Raw genomic sequence first — 20,767 nt, 5'->3', positions numbered from 1 at the left:
CCTTTGCCTGTGGCTCCCTACTGTTACTATTTTTGGAGGGTGGGGGGGGGGGGGTGTAAGCCTGCCTCTGGGGTACTTGCATTTTTCTCCCTGAAATTAATTGGGATGAAGCTGATGAAAATATTATAATCATATATGCAGGGTGTTTCGTATTACTAAGGCGGCGCCTCTAATAAAATATTCTTAGTTACATTTCTTTGTCCATGCCTTTTTTAGAGTACCCCCTCAAACGTTTTTATCTCACTTACAGTGCTAGATAGCACCCCTATGCACGTAGGCCACATTGCCAAAGTGTTTCTGCGCTTGAAGAATGTTTGCATGCACTTCTATTTCTACCTATGTCATACATGCCAACACACCTGTCTCAGCAGGGTGATTCATGATATTTTACGCCACATGCAGCTTTATTTTTGTTGTCTCCTCCCTGAAATTGCCTCCAAATCAATGCAAGTAAAATACTTAAACCTCCCTTTTTCCTGCTTCCAAATGTTGGCATTATGCCTTATATAGTGTCAACCATTCGGCTAACATCAGGACTTTTGCACTGTCACTTTATTTCTGCCAAGTCAGTAGTTAGCTAAACCCTACAGGTACTGAATTTGCACTGTCACTTTACTGTGTTAGTTATTTGGTTGGTTCATACCCTTTGTTTTTGTTTATGTAAAATTGCTGGAAATTGATATCACTAGATTAAGCTTAGATTTTGTACTGTTTAGGTATAATGAATTACAACAAACAAATGATGGACGGAATGCTGACAATGCAGACATTCTCCCCCAGTCAAGAGATCTGGGTTAAATCCATCGTTCTTTTGCCCACTACGCCACCCCAGTTCAGACATGGCCATATGCAAATCAGTCTTGACCCTGTGCCTCATGGGAACAGTCCAGCCCGAACTGCCAAGCCATGTCTTCCCTGGACCGGAATCAAGCATCCTAGGACCGGTTTCTGGCTATCAGCCGTCATCAGCCAGGATAGCTTGACTCCAGTGGCGTAGTGAGCACGGGGCCCACGTCTGGGCATACCCATCCCACTTAGGGCGAAAAGCGTTACAACAAACAAATGATGGACGGAATGCTGACAATGCAGACATTCTCCCCCAGTCAAGAGATCTTGGTTAAATCCATCGTTCTTTTGCCCACTACGCCACCCCAGTTCAGACATGGCCATATGCAAATCAGTCTTGACCCTGTGCCTCATGGGAACAGTCCAGCCCGAACTGCCAAGCCATGTCTTCCCTGGACCGGAATCAAGCATCCTAGGACCGGTTTCTGGCTATCAGCCGTCATCAGCCAGGATAGCTTGACTCCAGTGGCGTAGTGAGCACGGGACCCACGTCTGGGCATACCCATCCCACTTAGGGCGAAAAGCGTTACAACAAACAAATGATGGACGGAATGCTGACAATGCAGACATTCTCCCCCAGTCAAGAGATCTGGGTTAAATCCATCGTTCTTTTGCCCAGGGAAGACATGGCTTGGCAGTTCGGGCTGGACTGTTCCCATGAGGCACAGGGTCAAGACTGATTTGCATATGGCCATGTCTAAACTGGGGTGGCGTAGTGGGCAAAAGAACGATGGATTTAACCCAGATCTCTTGACTGGGGGAGAATGTCTGCATTGTCAGCATTCCGTCCATCATTTGTTTGTTGTAACGCTTTTCGCCCGAAGTGGGATGGGTATTCCCAGACGTGGGACCCGTGCTCACTACGCCACTGGAGTCAAGCTATCCTGGCTGATGACGGCTGATAGCCAGAAACCGGTCCTAGGATGCTTGATTCCGGTCCAGGGAAGACATGGCTTGGCAGTTCGGGCTGGACTGTTCCCATGAGGCACAGGGTCAAGACTGATTTGCATATGGCCATGTCTAAACTGGGGTGGCGTAGTGGGCAAAAGAACGATGGATTTAACCCAGATCTCTTGACTGGGGGAGAATGTCTGCATTGTCAGCATTCCGTCCATCATTTGTTTGTTGTAACGCTTTTCGCCCGAAGTGGGATGGGTATTCCCAGACGTGGGACCCGTGCTCACTACGCCACTGGAGTCAAGCTATCCTGGCTGATGACGGCTGATAGCCAGAAACCGGTCCTAGGATGCTTGATTCCGGTCCAGGGAAGACATGGCTTGGCAGTTCGGGCTGGACTGTTCCCATGAGGCACAGGGTCAAGACTGATTTGCATATGGCCATGTCTAAACTGGGGTTGCGTAGTGGGCAAAAGAACGATGGATTTAACCCAGATCTCTTGACTGGGGGAGAATGTCTGCATTGTCAGCATTCCGTCCATCATTTGTTTGTTGTAGGTATAATGAATGGCATTAGTGTTGAGCTGCTATTTTTCTCTCCTTCAATAATTTTCCTTGTAATTTGTCAACGTTTTTGTCATTGGGTGTAGCTGGGAAGTGACATAATGAAAACTGTTCGAACTGTATCCCAAGCACTAGATAAATATTTTTAAAAAACAACTTTGAATTCAGCAACAACATCAGAAAGTTACCTTCTTAGTAGAATTGTGTTAGTAAAGTGGAAGTAATTGGGAAGGAAGATCCTACAAATCATATAATCCCATGATGACGTATTTGCCTTTTCTTCTATACATCAGAAGATTTTACATTAGCCCCCAATTTTAAATAAATTCCTTTAGTCATTGCTCAGAATGTTGAACCTTTTCTGTAGATAGAGCAATGCTGTCCTCGTTGAGTCTAATACTAGCAGGTGTCCCTGCTTACTTTTTTGGAGAAATCCATTCAGATCCAATGTTGTATTTTAAGGACTCCCTAAAATGGATTGAGCATTTTTATCTAATAGAGCTCCATCAGTTCTAATGCTCCCCTGCAAATCAGCTGTTCCTTGAACCTTATATTTTTTAATTTCTACATCTCCACAATTTCATCACTAGTTCGATCTTTTAGCTTTGATATGATGTCATATGCTGACTACACGCATATAGGACACTTCGGACACAACACACCTTAATTTCTGCTCCTCCTTGAGTGCTGCCACCCAGTTGACGAGAGTCAGGTTCCTCGAATTAAGTAGCAAATAATCTGAAATGCTCCTTTTTAAATTCCTTTAATCTACTATGATGATTTGGAAATTATTTTCACTTTTTCCACTGAATGTTCTAAGAACCACAGTCGGTGTTCTCATCACATCCCTCCTGGACAATTGAAATGCAACCTACTTGGGCCTTTGTGATTTTCTTATTCATTGTTTATCGCCCTGCCCATGGCGCCATATCACCTCAAAATCCTTCATTGACTTCTTGTGGCTAAACCTTGCCATTTTAAAGCACTTTGTTTTGTCCACCATGCCATCCACAATTCTGGACCCACATATCTGAAAAACACATTCAAACACATTATCAGTCAGCTCACTCCCTGAATTTGCACTCTGGTGTAGGTGACCTCTGTCAAAGAAATAAGACTTTCTCCTTCATGGCAGCCAAATTCTGGAACAATCTTCCACTGTCTCGCAAAAGGTCTTCTGAAGAAGCTTGAAAAAATTGCTTTTCCTCTTGCTCTTTATTTTTCAGCTCTTTTTGACTGGTGCATTTTGCTTCACCCACCCAGTGCCAGGACGCCCTTTGGAGTATTTGCACACTTAATCAAAATCGTACTAATAATAACAATAATAATAATAATTTCATCTTTGGTCTCTTATCTTTGGACCTTTATGCTTCTTATCTCTTATCTCTGAGCTGCATGTCTGTTAGTATTGGGGGCTAGTGTGCATCCTCACCATCCCAAAAGATTAAAGAGTTGCTTAAGAGTTTGGTGGAAAATCTTTTAGTTTGTCAAGAACATTGTAAATCTGGAGGAAAATGCAATAATTCTTTCCCTCCATAGCTGTAGTTTAGCCACTCTACCTCTCAAAGTAGCAGGTGCATTTCTGATTGGCGAAGGTTAATAAACATAAACAATTACCCAGACCTCCAAAGGAAAAAATCCTTCACACTATGCATAAATTATCTCACTTTAAGTGCCGCACAAGAGTCCAGTGCAAAATCTGCCCAGTGTAATACTGTCTGTACATTTTGCTTTGACGAGATTCCAACTTTTGTATGGCAAACGAATGTGGTACAAAAACAGTCTTTTTGACTTTATTTTTGCACTACATTATCATTCACTCTATTGTTTTACCAGCACAATTTGAGCAACAATTGGTAATGGGCGATAATTGTAAAACCACCCACAAGAAGAATTGTATGTGACCCAGTTCTAGTAGTATTGTGGACAATTCTAATGTGATAATGTGACTGTTGATTTCACACATTTACATCCACTGAATTATTGTTTTGCTAAATTAAACAAAAGTCATCTAACTTTTCGCTCATGTATCTTTCGTTTACAGGAGCAGGATTAGTTTTTATTATCTACCCCGAGGCCATTTCAACTCTCTCAGGATCCACATTTTGGGCTGTGGTCTTCTTCATTATGCTGCTGACTTTGGGCATTGACAGTGCTGTAAGTAATTACTGCTGCAGTTTTGTATTTCTATCCTTTGAAATTGTGACATGATCGAGAAATGATGTATAATAGTGTGTGTGTGAGGTATGGTAAGGCAACAGAGATGGTGAAGGGGCAAAGAGGCTAATATCAGTAAATGGTTGTTACTTCCTTTTGCTATTTAGGTATTCTTTTTATGGATAATGGCTCTTGGTCCCAACATGTCACACATACCAGAGCCAAAATGAACAGGGCAACCCAGGGAATTTTTGTATTTTCTTCCAAACTAGGAAACCAGACGATTTATGAGATGGTAGCTTTATATAAACCTAAAGGTGCAAGTACAGCCCTTTATGGGGCAGGTTTATGGGGCTACGCAAACAACAAGGACCTGTAAATAAAAGAGAACCTGTTCCTGAAACGCTTGCTTTATTTACCGCCATCTGCTTTAAACACCATTGCACATCATCAGGTGGGTCTTCAGTTTATTGAAGACCTACTACTGGTACAACCATTGGTGTTCTGGAACTCAGTATGGTAAAGGGAAGAAACTGTTTTTGCAAAAGAAATTATTTTAGATTGTCTTAAATTGCATGATGCACCTAAAATTCCATGGTTGTCCTATATTAATTCCGCCCTAGAAAAAGTGTATAGGCTAACAATATGGTCAGAAAAATCTAAAACACTGTTATACACAAAGAAAGAAATTAAAAACACCTTTCTAGAACTTAGGCTGGATTTGAGAACCAAGGCTGAAAAGGACAAACCTAGTGTTGCCCAGTACATATTAAATAGTATAGAGGCAAGTACTAATAAATATCTGTCATATTTGACCTACGCCCATCATCTTTTTGTGCTAATTAGATTAAGATGTGGCATTGCCCATTACCTTGTAGCTTTCCCCACAATGCGGTTCCATCCACCCAAAGATATGTTATGTCCATGAGACAATAGAAGTAAGCAGAGTATAATTCATGTTATGTTATTCTGTAATTTTTATAAGAATCTTAGATGCTTTTATTTGAAGCCTCTCTTTCTCACCCATAATATCAGGTCACCTAAAGTAGCGATGACATTTTTGGTGACATTGGGTGATCCCTTGACTTGTTATAATGTTGCCCTGTTTATCCTGAAAGCAATAAATATGAGAAAAACTATGAGTATCTAGCAGAAAGGAAATGACACGATTCTATGGGACTTCAGAATACTAGCATTAGATTTTTTATGTGTAATTGTTAAGGGTTTGATTAATTGTTTATGTATTAATATGAATGTTGAGTCCGTAAGTTCTGATGATGGGGCGAGTGGAGCCATGTAGACGTTGAAGAGCGTAGGGCTGAGGGAGGACCCCTGGGGGACTCCGCAGGTGGTAGGTGTAGGGTCCGAGAGGAAAGGGGGGAGTCTGACCCGCTGCATTCTGCCGGGGAGGAAGGAGCGGATCCAGTCGAGGACCTTGTCTTTGATCCCTGCGTCGTGGAGTCTGCGTATTAGGGTGTGGTGAGAGATTGTGTCGAACGCCGCTGAGAGGTCGAGGAGGATGACGGCTGCTGTTTCTCCTTTGTCCAGTAAGGTACGGATGCCGTCTGTTGCGGCGAGGAGGGCGGTTTCCATACTGTGGTTTTTTCTGAAGCCAGATTGGGAGGAGTCGAGGATGTTGTGCTCTTCGATGAATGTGGCGAGTTAGCTGTTGATGGCTTTCTCGATGACTTTCGCTGGGAACGGGAGCAGGGAGATGGGTCTGTAGTTTTTGAGGTCGGTGGGGTCCGCCGAGGATTTCTTCAGGAGGGGGTTGATCTCAGCGTATTTCCAGTCATCAGGGAACGAGGCAGTTTCCAGGGAGCGGTTGATGGAGTGGCAGAGCATGGGTATGATGGTGTCGGCGGCTCTGTTGAAAATGTGGTGTGGGCAGGGGTCCGTGGGGGCCCCGGAGTGGATTTTACTAATTGACTGTACTTATATATCAAAACATGTTTTTTTTAATATGATTGTACTTTTATGACTATCTTCTGATAGACTAATAAAGATTAAACCAAACCAAAAACCAACCAACCAGTAAATGGTGACTGCTGTGCATCTTTATTTGTTTATTGAAGGAGTTTTATAAAGTCTTTATATGTCACCTAGATAGATGCTTCAGAGCAAGATGGGATGAAGGGAAGAGAAAGAGGAAAAATAGTGAAGAAGAAGTCAAATAAATGGCATAGGGAAAGAAGGGATGTTGATCAGTCTGATTAGGCTGAGAAGTCAAGGTTTGACGTTAAGTTGTAAGACGTGCAATATGTAACAATGGAGCTTAGGAGCCGGAAGTTAAATTGATAGCCTCTTTCCCCCCAAATTTTTTTTAGGTCTTTCTTGAACTGGCTTTAATCTGTTTGATTTTTTCAATTCAATCCAAAACCTTTGTTAAAAAAAATTTGAGTGGTTCAACTCCATATTTAAGAACCTTATTTAGAGTGTGGCGAAAAGGGTAATCCATCGCAATGATATGGAGTAGCCTTTCTGCTGTACAGAAAATCAGACTACCTCATTTAGAGTTGGGTGGACCTTCAGTATTTCAGTGCTGGAGACTACACTGTCTCTGCTGCTGCCATACACTTTAGCCGGCCTGACATAGTAAGTGCCGTTGGAGGTTTTGCCATTGGTCCACCTGCCCTATTTAGAGTGGGTGAAAAAATGGTAAGTGTTTATTGAAGGTATTTTGGACTAGTGAGTAATGAATCTCAGACTTTCCCTAATTCAAGGAAAAATACTAGTATTTCAACAGATGGATTTGCTTTGTCATTATGGTATTGGAGTAGGTGCAGGAAATCAGAGGTGAGTTTCTGCAAGATTTGTATAGGTTTCGACTGCATTCAATGTTCAATATGATTCACCTTATTATGCTTGATAATTGAAATTCTTGTCTGATCATCCCTTCATATGGTGTACTATAGCCCTACTGTAAAAACATGGGTTAACCTGTGAAAATTATTAAGAGATATCCTAAAAAAATTGGCTGCATTGGTATTCATTCACAAAGGGACCCTTAAGTCTTGCAATCATTTGTGATTTCGGTGGTGCATAATGTTTGCAAATACACCGGTCAACAACATTTTGGCAATTTTCTTAAATATAGAAGTTGACAGGAAACCGTGACTGTAACACTGACATGAAGTACTGCAGAGTCTGGCATTCTATCACACTCTGCTTGATTAAATAGTAAACTCTCTTCACATCGTTAACTATTTTCATCACTTCAAACAATTGCTAAAAAGCAAAATATATACAATAATCAAAGATATTTCCCACAGGGTAGAGGCAGCTTTCCACCCTCCATAGAATGCTTTGTTACAGGGTTGTTTTCTTTGTTGTCAGACGTTCTGATGATTAAAGTTTCCCTACAGATTAACTGAAGACTGGTGTGAGACATATCCGTTATAACTAGAAAATATTTGCTAGCAAATATTTTCCATATGAACTTTCTACACATTTTTGAGGAATGCAGTCATCGGGCAGCGGTGACGTGTAGAGAAGCAATATTTTTTTAGATTTAAAAGGATAATGTCACAAAAAAGCATAAACTAGAAAAAACACAAAACAAATAAAAGAGAGGAAGTCATGCAATGTTAGGATCATGGGACCAATTTTGTATAAGCATGTTTGTGTTCACTAAAGACAATGCATGTGGTCAACCTCCCTGGGGACGGGAAACTATCCAGGGAAAAGCCTTACATCACACTATCAACTAGCAAATGTTAGATGCCAGTGTTAGTTAGGAATCATGGCAGTGATATAATAATAGGGTGGAGGGGACAAGATGGCAACACTGCTTCAGTATCCTCTGTGAATTTTCTTCATGAATGTGACAGAGAATCTAGATATTGGGGACATGAGTAAGAGTTTATCAGCAGCGCCAACACTTCTGCATTTGCCATGGTATATACAGGGCCGGACTGGGAACCACAACCGGCCCTGGCAAAGTGCTCTGCCGGCCACCCGAGCTTTTTGCCATGGCCGGTTTTCGGCGATTTTGTTACAGGGCCGATTTTGCAAAAAAACGGCCCTGTAACGAAAACGGCCCCCAGGGGTCCAAAACCGGCCCCCACCCGTGCGGCACACCGGGGGATTGCCCGGTGCCTGCTACGGCCAGTCCGGCCCTGGGTATATACCTGTTGATTTTGGTAATGATGCTGTTAGAAATTGGGTTGTTGGTGACTAGGGAATGAGCCCAAGCGAGGCAGCAACCACAATCCTAGTCAGGGTAAGACACCAGCTACCCCCAAATTAACCTGTGTTCACCCCCTTGGTAGCTCAGCACAGAGCAGTCAGGCTTAACTTAAAGGCAATATATAAAGTGTTTGTGCAACACTGCAAACAGTAAAAACAGTGTAAACACCACACAAAAGATCACTCACCAGTTTGGAATAATAGACAATATTTTAATAAATAAAACAAGATCAAAACAACAAAAATCCTATTGGTAGAACAAAAAACAATAAGTGCCAACAAGGGACATCTGGTAGTGCTGGACCAGGACAAAGTCAAAAGTTCAGGCCAACTGAAGGGAGCGCTGACTGGATACAGGGACCAGTTTGGATCCTCTGAGTGAAAGTACCTTAGTCCTGGTTGCCTCAACTCCAAAGATTATGTCGACTGAGAGGCTGTGGAGCGCAAAAGGGGCAATGTTTCAATGTCGATCCACCCATTAGTGGCGATGGGCTGGCCCTTGTCCCACAACAGCTGCAATGGGGAGTTTCTGCTTCGGCATTGATGCTGTTGTACAAAGAGATGTGACGTCTTCACTTGAAGAGCATCGCACAGTGGTAGTTCCGAAGATGGAGCAGAGGCTTAGAGCCACACAAATGCAGCGATGTACCAGTTCTGATCCACACAAACAGGGGCAATCCACCGGTTTGATCCGCACAGTGGTAAATATGCATCAGTGCTAGGAGCAGGAAAATGCCAACTTTCTAAAAGTGCTATTTTCTAAATTGCAATAGTAAATCTGACTTTGCAAATTAAGAAGATTTATCATTACATGTACATAAGCACCAAACATGACAGATCTACTCCCTCTCAATTAGGAATGACAGCTTATTAGATGTAATAAGGGATCCCCTCTGTTATCCCATGAGAGGAGTAGGCCTCACATTAGTTAAAAATTAGAATGGGAATTTTTCACTACCAGGACATTTAAAACTTATAAGTACATGTCTCACCTTTTACATACACAGCACCCTGCCTTATGGGCTACCTAGGGTCTACCTTAGGAGTGACTTATATGTAATACAAGGGAAGTTTAAGGCTTGGAAAGGGGGGTTAAGTGCTAAGTTGACATGGCAGTGTGACACTGCATTCAGGCTGCAATGGCAGGGCGAAGACATGTTTTAAGATGCTATTTAAATGGGTGACATAATGACTGCTGCAAGCTCACTGATAGCATTTAATTTACAGACCCTGGGTATATGGTATACCACTCTACAAGGGACTTACTAGTAAATTAAATATAACAAACAGCTGTACACCAATTATACCATGTTTTAGGGAGAAAGCACAATCCGTTTAGCACTGGGTAGCAGTGGTAAGGTGCTAAGGCCAACAGAAACAAAGTCAGCAAAACGTAGGACAAGGAAGGCGAAATGTTTTGGGGGGGACCCTCCAGACAGGGCCATTTCCAACAAATGCCCAAAATTAGTGTATTTTCATGGATAGTTTGTATTTGGTGGTGAAACAATTAGCACTGGCAATTTGATATTTTAAAATACAGGCCTCGTTAGTGAGATTCAGGTACAGACTGCATCCACAAAATTGTTTGGATAGCACGAGAAAGTGAAAAAGGTGTTCCTACTTCATAATGAACAAATGGTTTGTCACATAAATAGTATCTACAGTTTATTCCTAAAGCCATACGCATTTGCACCATTATTTTGTGAAGCCACAGGTCAGTGAAGGAGGCACTAAAACCTGCATTATGACATTTTGTGATTTTCTGTTCAACATCACAATGAAAAAATAAATTTGGTAAATACAGAAAAGCAATGGCGTTCTTCATCAACATTGTCCTCCATACTATGCTATCAAACCACTATGAACCTACAGATAGTTTTTATACATTGGAGAGGTTGGTGGCCACCTTAAATAATGCGTACTGGTCCTTGACTTTGGTCCCTAAGTATATTGCCTCCTTCAGAGCGTGCAATGTAAGAGAGTCTCCCTTGTGACACTATTACTCTAATAACTCAACTATGTCCCCTGCATTCCAAGGTGGAAGGGTTGAGTTAACATGCATTGCCTGACACTGAAGGAATAGACAGTTACCTTTGACTGCTTTCCTCTATAGACAAAATATTAAGCTACAAATTAAGTTCCTTTTTCCTCACATAATTACAGTGGAGGAATTCCTCTTACTCTCTTAAGCAATGCATGCCAAATTAGAACAGTTCTCCAATTTCTCTACTATATTTTGTAAATTCAACGTTCAAAGTGTCCATGATAAAACAGTAAGGTACCTAATACATTGAGGAGAAAAAAATTAATATTGATGAAGTACTCTTTAACGTAGTCTGACACACTCTTGTGAATCAGCTCCAAAACATATAAAATGGGAATAAAATGGTATTATTGAGAGAATATTCGTATATAAACAGGGCAAATGGAAATGTCTGTGCCCTGTTTGTAATTCTTATTAAGAGTGATGGGGACTTTTTGGCGCCAATTTGAAAAGGTATTCAAGAGTACGCAAAAGAGTATTACTGGAGTACTACTAATATTACTAAATGCTTTTAGGAATCGACCCCTAAGAACTTGCCTGTGAAAGTGGCTGAAGTTGCTTTCCAGGACCATTTTCAATGACGTTGTTTCTTTGTAAATACAAACTAGGGCAGCATTTCTATTCATTCATTCCAACCTGCCACACTTGCAGTTTTCAGCATGGCATTAGCACTGCTGATTCTCAGTTTTTGAGATCAGAATGGAAGACCTCATGAAGAAGTGGCATTGCCATTTTCAATTTCAACACGTCATGTGACTTGCATAAGATATTAAGAACAGTTGCTGGTGTGTAGAATTACCACATTACTGGTAAAAACCGGGATCAGGGGCAAACACAATTTCTCTCTTGCCCCATTAGTGCAGGTAAAATAGTTGTGAAAAAGATAAAATTGTGCATGTGTAATTTCATACCATTGCACCCAATGTGTTCAAGATTATTTGAGGGATGTGTGCGTCTGCTGTAAATTACAGTTCTAATTTCTCTTTAAACATACTGACTACATAAGTGTTTCTTTTGCTCAAATTTAATTTGCCTTCTTTTGGAATATATTTTTCCAAATCTTCCCATCAAAACAGCTCGTTCAAATCAAACAGTTTTTGAATAACTTAAAGCTAGGTTGCATGATGAGCATTTAAAGCTTGGAATCCTTGGAATGTATTAAACATATTATGCAGAGACTGATAATGTCAATTCCTCGCCCACAAAAATTATATGCTTGTAAGAAAGCAAGTCATTTGTCCAATAATTTTAATATCAGTACATATGTCGATCTGCAGGACAGCTAGAAACATCGTTATGTCTATTTTGCAGGAAGAATATTGGCTGATTCCGAATTTAAATCCATTAGACTGAAACGTTTTTCTTTGCATTAATTGCAGCGGGTAGACTTTCTCACATAGGTCACTTACATTTTGTCAAAACAGTATATAAGTCCATTTGCAGTTGGGGGGTGTTGGACTTGGCGCTTTCTGCAGGGTGACCCAGAAACATTTTGCCTTTACCCTCCCTTCTTTGCAGAAATCTTTTTTGTTGGCCTTAGGACTCTGTGCACCTTACTACTGCTAACCTTGTGCTCTCTTTCTTAAACATTGGTAAAATTGGCTTGTCCCCGATTGGCATATTCAATTTACTTATAAGTCAGTTGTAGAGTGGTACCTATATACCCAGGGCCTGTAAATTCAATGCTATAAGTGAGCCTGCAGCACTTATTGTGCCACCCACTCACGTAGCCCGTTAAAACATGTCGCTGTCCGCTGCAGCCTGAATGCAGTTTTAAATTGCCAATTCACCATGGCAATATAACCCCCTTTCCAAGCCTTAAACTTCCCTCTTATTACATGTAAGTCACACCTAAGGTAGGCCCTAAGTAAACTCAAGGTCAGGGTGCATTATAATTAAATGTTTGGACATGTACTTTTAAGTTTCACATGTCCTGGTAGTGAAAAACTCCTCCATTTGTTTTTTTACAACTGCGAGGCCTACCTCACTCATTGGATAACATTGGGTTGCCTTGTTACATTTGATAAGTGCTAACGTTTGATTTGGGAACTCGTGAACATTTTGTGTTTGGTGTCTGAGAAATTGTAATTAAAAACCCTCTTTAATAGTAAAGTCGGATTTTAGGTTCCAATTTTGAAACTGCCACTATTAGAAAATTGGCCTTTTTCTGGCCTATTTGGTGCTTGCAGCCTGTTCTAGGGTCAACTGACTTTGTGTAGTTGGCAGTTGTTCATTGTTTATTCCTCTCAGACAATCACACAATAGAGGAATTTGGTCTGCCTGGATGGGCCATCAACTGGCAAGATGGTTGGGTGGACCTGAGCATAACACCACTTGCATTTGGATAGGCTGGGCCCTGCCTTCACACAAAGGACTTGTCACCACTGCATTGTTCATGCAGCTAGTTTGGAGCCGGGGCAGGGGAATTCTCTAGAAGCTTCTCCTACTTCTAATAAGGCACCAGGTATAAATATAGGACCTTCAGACCCATTCTTCATTTCACTTTCTCGACCTGCAGAAGGACTTTCAGAGGACTGCCTTTTGCTGTGTCCTGCTGCACCTGGATGGACTGCTTTGCTGCCTGAAGCCTGCCTTGAACTCTCAGAGGCCTGCCCTGATACATGAGCTCTGTTTCATCACTTCAACTCAGGACAATCATTGTGACTCCAAGGGCTAGTTGGCTGGCCTCCTGGTCGGACCCTCAGTGACAGAAAAGGCTCTAGCCATCTTGAACCAGCCCCTGGACCTAGTTTGAGTGGGTCCTGAAACCTCAACTGGTGCCCTTCCAGTCCCAGACCCTTGGTTCTGGTGGTTAAGGCCTCCAGATAGCCAATATCCACAACTTTGGACTTTGATATTTTTGGCTCAAAACTGCACTGAGGACCGAGGTTAGACCAGAACCAACCTGCGTATCTATCTGCCCAAGGTGCATCGTCAGTCGGCCTGACTTCATGGTAGCTCCCTCTACGTTCTTCTCTGCAGCAGCAAACCCTGTTCAGCGTTCCTTCACTAAAGTGGTATCAGCCACCTGCTGCAGCCACGAGTTTTATCCCACTGGAGATTTTCAACTTACAACAACTTACAACAAAGAGACAATGTAATTTGGAAGGCCTCTGAATCGGATTTGACTTTCCCAGATCCGATTGGTAACCCTTGTTTACGACCGAATCGTACACAGGTCCGAATGACCAAGTACAATGCAAAGAGCGCGTACGTGCCGACCGAATCATTTCCGGGACCCGAACCTGTCTGTATGACTCGTTCGTAGCCGAATCGTGCTGTCGAATTCCGACGAGCCAGAACGATGCACGATTCGGACAGTCGCTGTGACCGATGCGAGACAGCTGTCAAAATCGTACTTCGGGGGCCGTAGCAGGCCCCCATCACCCGGGGCCCTCCAAGTCTGTCACGGGGGTGTGCCCATGGGTTCCTCCGATCCAGGCATGCACAGTGTGGTGGGCAGCATGAGATGCAAGCAAGATGGTGTATGCTTTTCCCCACCCACCCCTTTTCTGTAATGGGAGCCTGTGTACGTGTCTGTACACAGGCTACCATTGAGCTCAATGGGAGTCTGAGATAACCTAGTCCTTAAGCATATGGCAGAATTTTACTCGCTCGTTCGGACTCCCGGAGCACGTCCCGCTCGGAAATCCCCCGGATCCGAGTTGTACGGAGGGCTTTCCTAGCGAGATCGGAATCAGGCCCTAAGTCTGAACATAGAAATCTTCACTGCATCTTCATCCAGCTGCTCCCGGGTGATGACACTCCCTCGTCTGCAGCCTTGCCCCACTGAATTTTACCTTCTCAAAACATTTTTGCTGGAACTCCGAAGGTGAGCGCCTACCGAGCCCAATCCATTCTTTGTATCTAGCCCGTGCTCTATCACAGTCGGCTATATTTTTCGACTTTGACCCAGTCTTGTGAGACTAGAGTCTGCGGGTTGAAGCTATGATCTTTTAGACACTAGATTTTACCTTAAACTTTAAATTTCATAACTCATTCATTAAAATGTACTTTATTTTTAAAAATTGGTGTGGGATTTTCCTTGTGTTATGTTTTCACTGTATTACTGTTTGTGTGCTGTATAAATACCTTTACACATTACCTCTAAGTTAAGCCTGATTACTTTTGTTTCAAGCTACCAGAGTGTTAAGTACAGGTTATTTTAGTGACTTTTGTGGTTCACTTTGACAGGGATTGTGGCAGTTGCATGACCATGGTTTATACCCAAGTCAACCAAGAACTCAATTTCTCACAAGGTGATTACACGAAGTGGTTATGTCGGTATCTGATTGGTAGGTAATGAAATGATGATGCATGGAGTACTCTATCTTCATGTATCACATAATTGCAGAAAATCAATTTATTACACTGTGGTGGTAGGGCAGCAGATAGAAAGAGGTTTTAGAAGAGAAGCAATATTCAAAGTTGCACCAAATACAATGCTCTTGTCCTCCTCCTTGATGTGACAGATACAGTGACAATTGTCATAAATAACCTTCCAGGCAAGTTAACATATTGCCTTACTCTTAACACTGTGAACTAAATATTTGAGTGCTATTATTTATCAGTTTGTGTATGTGTTTTTAGTTAATTACAGTGTACTTTTAGGTGATGCTATATATTGATATAAATATTGTGAGGTCAGAAGCATGCTATTTGGTGTGCAACTTAAGGTTTGCATGTCTCTCATGCAAGTTTTGGATTGCTGTCTTAAGCAAAACTTGATTTTTTTTTCAGTTTTAATTTGCAGCCATAACTACATTTTAACTATATTTTTTAACTGTGTTTTTAAGTGCCTTTAGAAGGTTTATTAAACACTCATTAAGATGTTAAAACCAAACCTGACCAGAGAGTTTTGTTTTTGTTCATGTACCACATGCAAAAGTTCCCAGCGAGTCCCTGCATCCTGTAATGGCAGCCACAATATATTTTTTCAAGTTGTGTCAAGCCAAACAGAAAGCTTTGTGTCATTTGCAGATCCAAAAGGGATGAAGAAATAAAGGTTCCCATCTCCTAATTAATTTTTTATTTTGGATTCGAGAATGGTCGGTGAATCTGGTTTCATGGACCATTCATGAATTAACTGTCTGAATATCTATTTCTTCCAAAGTTTGATTGAAAGGGGAGGCTATATCTTGTCAAGAATTCCTGTCATGCGAGGGGAGGAAAACGGTAACCAGCGAAAACGGACTACATCTCCCAGGATGCTTAGCGGTTGAGAGGTTATGTAAACAGGAGAGCTGTTACATAACTCAAGGAAAACACGCCCTTATGTAAACAGGAGAGCTGTTACATAACTCAAGGAAAACACGCCCTTATGTAAACAGGAGAGCTGTTACATAACTCAAGGAAAACACGCCCTATAAAGGGAGGAACCGGGAGGTACAACGCTGTCGGATATTGTGTTTACACCGACGTACCTGCTTAGTGAAGAGCAGTGTTCCGGAGTGGTGCTCCAGTAAGGCAAGAACGGAGGTAGGTCGAGTCGTTACTCCCTGGGCCGTGTCTTGCCCCATCGTCACCTGTGAAGGACCCGGAAGCTCTACCGGATAACCATTGAGCTTCGCTTTTTGACTCGGCTGAGTCAAAGCGCAGTGGCGCTTTTGCTGGTTGGAGTCGTAACTCCCAGCCCGACCAGAGATACAGGGACTGCCAGCTGTAACGCACACCAGGAGGTGTTTGCCGCGTTACAGACTCGGAAGTCCACAGGATCGATCGAGCGGCTGCTCTCGGTTCAGTCTTCTTGCTTTTGATTGGGGTATCGGTGACGCATCACCAGGAGGTGACTCCGCGTCCCGGTGCAGTCTGAGGAAGAGGTTGAGCGGCTGCTCCCTTCAGGTAGAGACCCCGGCTGGGTGTTTCCCTGACTCCTCAATTCTCCCCAACACTCTTCGTGCCCCTCACAGCCTACCGATTGACATTTTCGGCCATTTCATTTCTGCCCTCTGTTGGCATACGCCGGGATCGGAGTATATGCAGAGGACGGTTAGGACCATCCGTGCTGTGGGCTGGTAACGTACTTAGCCTGGAGGATTCCAGTGACTATAACTTTTGTTTAGTCTTTGTATTGTTTTTGCCTTCATTAAAATAACTAACCCTTCACAAGTGGTTGCGTCCTCATTATCGTGTCTGTTAAACGATCCTGAGACGTTCAGGGCGTTACATATCTGAAGCCTTCCAACAACTCTTCTCCAGCAAACTTCTTTAAAGCCACTGAATGGATTTACACAACTGAATATCTCTTTCTAAATCATCTTCTGCATTGATCAGAAATTGGTACCACAAAGCTACCTCCTTCTTAAAAAAAACAGTTTTAATCGCTTGAACTAACCAAGTGTCATCCTCCTCTTCCCTCCAGTTTTGATCCCCCCACCATGCAGAGAGCTGATAATATTTAAACCTGGTTAAATTGCCCTCCGCAATTAGATTAAAAGTTTCCCAATTAACTAGCTTGGTTCCCATCTTCAAATCCCCCCAACAAGAAATACCCGAAGCCTTTAATGGGAGACTAAGTGAATCATTCAAACAGTCCGGAGTCCCTGGGGACTCCCAAATCGGGGCCCTAGACAAGTAATATGGAATTCCTAACTTTTTCCGAATCTGAACCCATGCTTTCAAAACACCGAGTAAAATCTTCAACCTTACTTATTTGAAGAACCTAGGGTCTTCGAACTTAAACAAAAATTGATCTTGACCCTCCCTTAGTTCTCCAAGCATGGCTCCAAACTGTCAGCATCCTGCAATTGCATCCTGCAATTCTTAAAAAGAGAAGCATACCCATCCGTCATCAGATCCGCTAAGGCCAGCCCACCCTTCTCCAATCTCCTCTTCAATCTCTTCCAAGATATGTGTGAGCCCTTGGAAGCCCAAATGAAGCTTCCTAGCCTTCCTTGTAGTTTAGCAATTTTCATTCTATCAAATAAAAATGGTATCGAATTAAAAAGAAAAGTTATTTAGGGTAGAATAATCATTTTGATAAGGTTTACCCTACCGTACAAATTTAGCAGGAGATTTGCTCATCTAACCAGCAGTTTCTCTACTTCTTGCCTAATCTTTTCGCAATTTACTTTAGTGACTTCCCCCAGTTTCTGCGTAATTATAACGCCAAGGTAGTGCATGTTCGATTTTGCCTGTAATTGTTGTACTGGTTGGTTCCATTCCATAATTTCAGTCTTATTTGTATTTACTCTGTATCCTGAAACCCTTCCAAATGCTTCGGCTTTAGCCATTAATATGGGGATAGACACTTGCGGACTGAGGGTGTAGAGTAAAAGATCGTCTGCGAAAAGCGCTAACTTAATCTCAAGATTCCCGTATCTAAAAGGAATATTAGCAGGGTCTTGTCTGATCCATGCCACTAATGGTTCAATATACATATTAAACAAAAGTGGAGACAGGGGACATCCCTGCCTAGTTCCACGTAATATATTGACCCAATCGGTTTGCTCCCCATTAACCAAAACCTTTGCTCTTGGTGATTTATACAAAAGTTGGACGGCCTTTATTAAATTATGGGGAAAACCGAATAGCTTTAAGACTTCCCACAGATATGACCAGTGAATCTGTTCGAAAGCATTTGCAGCATCTACTGCCACCAGCGTTACACAGGACGATTATAGGTTTCCGCTAAATGTATCACTCCCAGTATTTGAAAAGTTAGCTCATTAAGCTGCCTTCCAGGAATAAAGCCTTTCTGGTCTTTGTGTATTATGCCCTTAATAATCTTTGCAATTCTGGCAGCCAAAATCCCCGCAAACACCTTATAGTCCATGTTTAACAGAGATATGGCCCTATATGAGTCAACCACAAGGGGATCCTTATCGGGTTTCAATGTCAATGTTACGGTTGCCTCTGCCCAACTTACGGGAGGATCTTCCCCCTCTCTTAGTATTAAATTAAAAAGTTCCCTGAGATCTGGTACCACCTCATCTAAGAGGTTATGATAAATCTCGGTTGGAAGGCCATCCGGCCCTACAGCTTTCCCTCTAGCCATTTTCCTAAACTGTTGTCGGATCTCCTCTTCTGTTATATCTGCAGATAATGTTGCCTTCTGGTCTTCGCTAAAAATCAGGAGTTTGATTTCCTTAAAAAAACCTTTGATGATATCCAGCCCAATTTTGGCATTAGTATCCGATATGTCCCCTGTCATATGGTCTCTCAGGCATTTTATTTGGTTACGCACTCTATCGGTCTTTGCTTTCCATGCCAACAAGGCACCACTCTTCTCCCCATATGCAAAATGCTGCAGTTTGCTAACCTTCCATTTATCTGTCAATATTTTATCCAGGGCTCCTTGATATTCTGATTGCAACAATTCTAGTTGTTTTCTAAGAGATGCCACATTACTAGAGCTCTCAAGGGAAGCTTTTTGTACCTCTTGCTCTTTAGTCTTAATGGTTTCCAACAGCCTTTCTTCTTGGTGCCTCGCACTCCATTTTTTACTCTCCATAATACCCGTACCCATAGATCTGAAAAAGGCCTTAAAGGAGTCCCATACAATTTGAAGTTTAGCTGACCCCTGTTAGCTTAAAAAAAATCACAGCCTCTTCTTTCATTTTGTAGATTACTCCCTCATCCAACAGAATTGTCCTATCCAGAGTCCATCTGGTTATACCCCTCTTATTGGGGTTTTTTAGTGATAAGAGGACAACCGAATGATCAGAAAGTATAGCAGGTATATGCTTAATAATTTCAACCCCAGATACCAGCTCATAATTCAGTAAAAAATAATCAATTCAGGAATGATGACCATACTTTTTACTAAAAAAGATAAAATCTCTCTTATCCTCCATCTTATGTCTCCAAATATCAATTAAATTAAGCTCTCTAATCATATTTTTAAGCACTGCCATCGTTTTAGGTGGCGTAACATATTTAACTTTGGAGGTTCTATCCAAGCTTTTATTTCATACTAGATTGAAATCCCCTCCAATTACCACTGGGGTATTAAAAGACATTAAGCATAGTTCCAATTTGATTAATGCATCCGGATTATCCTCATTGGGCCCGTAATAGCTAACTACAATTACAGATGTTCCTTGTACTTTTATCTTGGCTAGGGCCCACCTCCCAGTAGAATCTGTCTGCTGACTTTCCACTATAATACGCGCATTTTTTCTTATAAGAATGGCCACCCACCTCGTGTTGCTACTTTGATCCGAACAGACGTTATCTTGCACCCAAGACCATTTTTTAAAGGCATTCACACATTCGTGTTTTGTTAGGTGCGTCTCTTACAACAATATAACGCTCGCCTCAGATCTCTTCACAAATTCCATTACTCGACCTAACTTCTTTGCAGACCTCAAACCATTTAAATTCAGTGATAGAAAGTGCACTAAGTTCTTCATCATCTATCTATCCTTAAACCTCTACCAGTACCTTCTAAATCAATCTTGTGTTGACCAACCCTTTGTATGAATACACTAATAGACAAATCAGCATAAGTTAATAGGGACCAACCATCAAATAGAAGAGGACTATATTTTTTATTTCTCTCCCAAATGCTCCCAACCACCCGTACCCCACCCACCAACCCCCCTGGTGAACCCCCACCCTATCTCTAAGGCAAAAGGCCTTTGAGCTCCCGCTGTGCAAAGAGAGAGAGAATCTATTACAAAATTATAGAAATCTATAAACAAAAATCTTGTACATTGTACATTCCTATACATTTCCTATGCATTTAATAACCTTTGTGTTTCTCTTACATATGTTGTGTCTTACTACTCAGCTATGTGGATTTTCTATATACATCTACATACATGAATGTAAACTCGTCTGTGATGCTGCCTTTATCAAAAAGACGAAGAACGGACCCTACATACATCTACATACATAAACTATCCCTATTTTGGGTATTCCATCTGTTTTAACAAACCATCAACCTCCATAGGGTCTCTAAACACATGCATTTTGTTGTGGCACATAATCTTAAGCATGGCAGGAAATTTCATTTGGACTTGGACCCCTCTGGAACGTAACTCATTCATTTTGGAGCCCAGCTCCCACTGTCGCTGAGAGGTTCTTTTACCCAAGTCGGAACTTGTTTGATACGTGACATCCCCATATT

The 20,767-nt window shown here is 41.9% G+C and overlaps 1 protein-coding gene across 1 annotated transcript in view; it reads left to right on the top strand.

Annotated features, from left to right (window-relative positions):
• Window positions 1–20,767, top strand: part of SLC6A2 (solute carrier family 6 member 2) — a 1,123,441-nt gene that overhangs the window by 974,458 nt on the left and 128,216 nt on the right. Inside the window, exon 9 of the mRNA XM_085639971.1 lies at window positions 4,351–4,463. Within this exon, the coding sequence (XP_085496097.1) occupies window positions 4,351–4,463 (113 nt within the window). The remainder of the gene's footprint in view (window positions 1–4,350; window positions 4,464–20,767) is intronic.

The sequence above is a fragment of the Triturus cristatus genome, chromosome 12 (genome assembly GCF_964204655.1).
Source record: "Triturus cristatus chromosome 12, aTriCri1.1, whole genome shotgun sequence".
In the NCBI taxonomy this organism is placed as follows: domain Eukaryota; kingdom Metazoa; phylum Chordata; class Amphibia; order Caudata; family Salamandridae; genus Triturus; species Triturus cristatus.
This window is presented reverse-complemented; position numbering and strand designations above follow the sequence as displayed.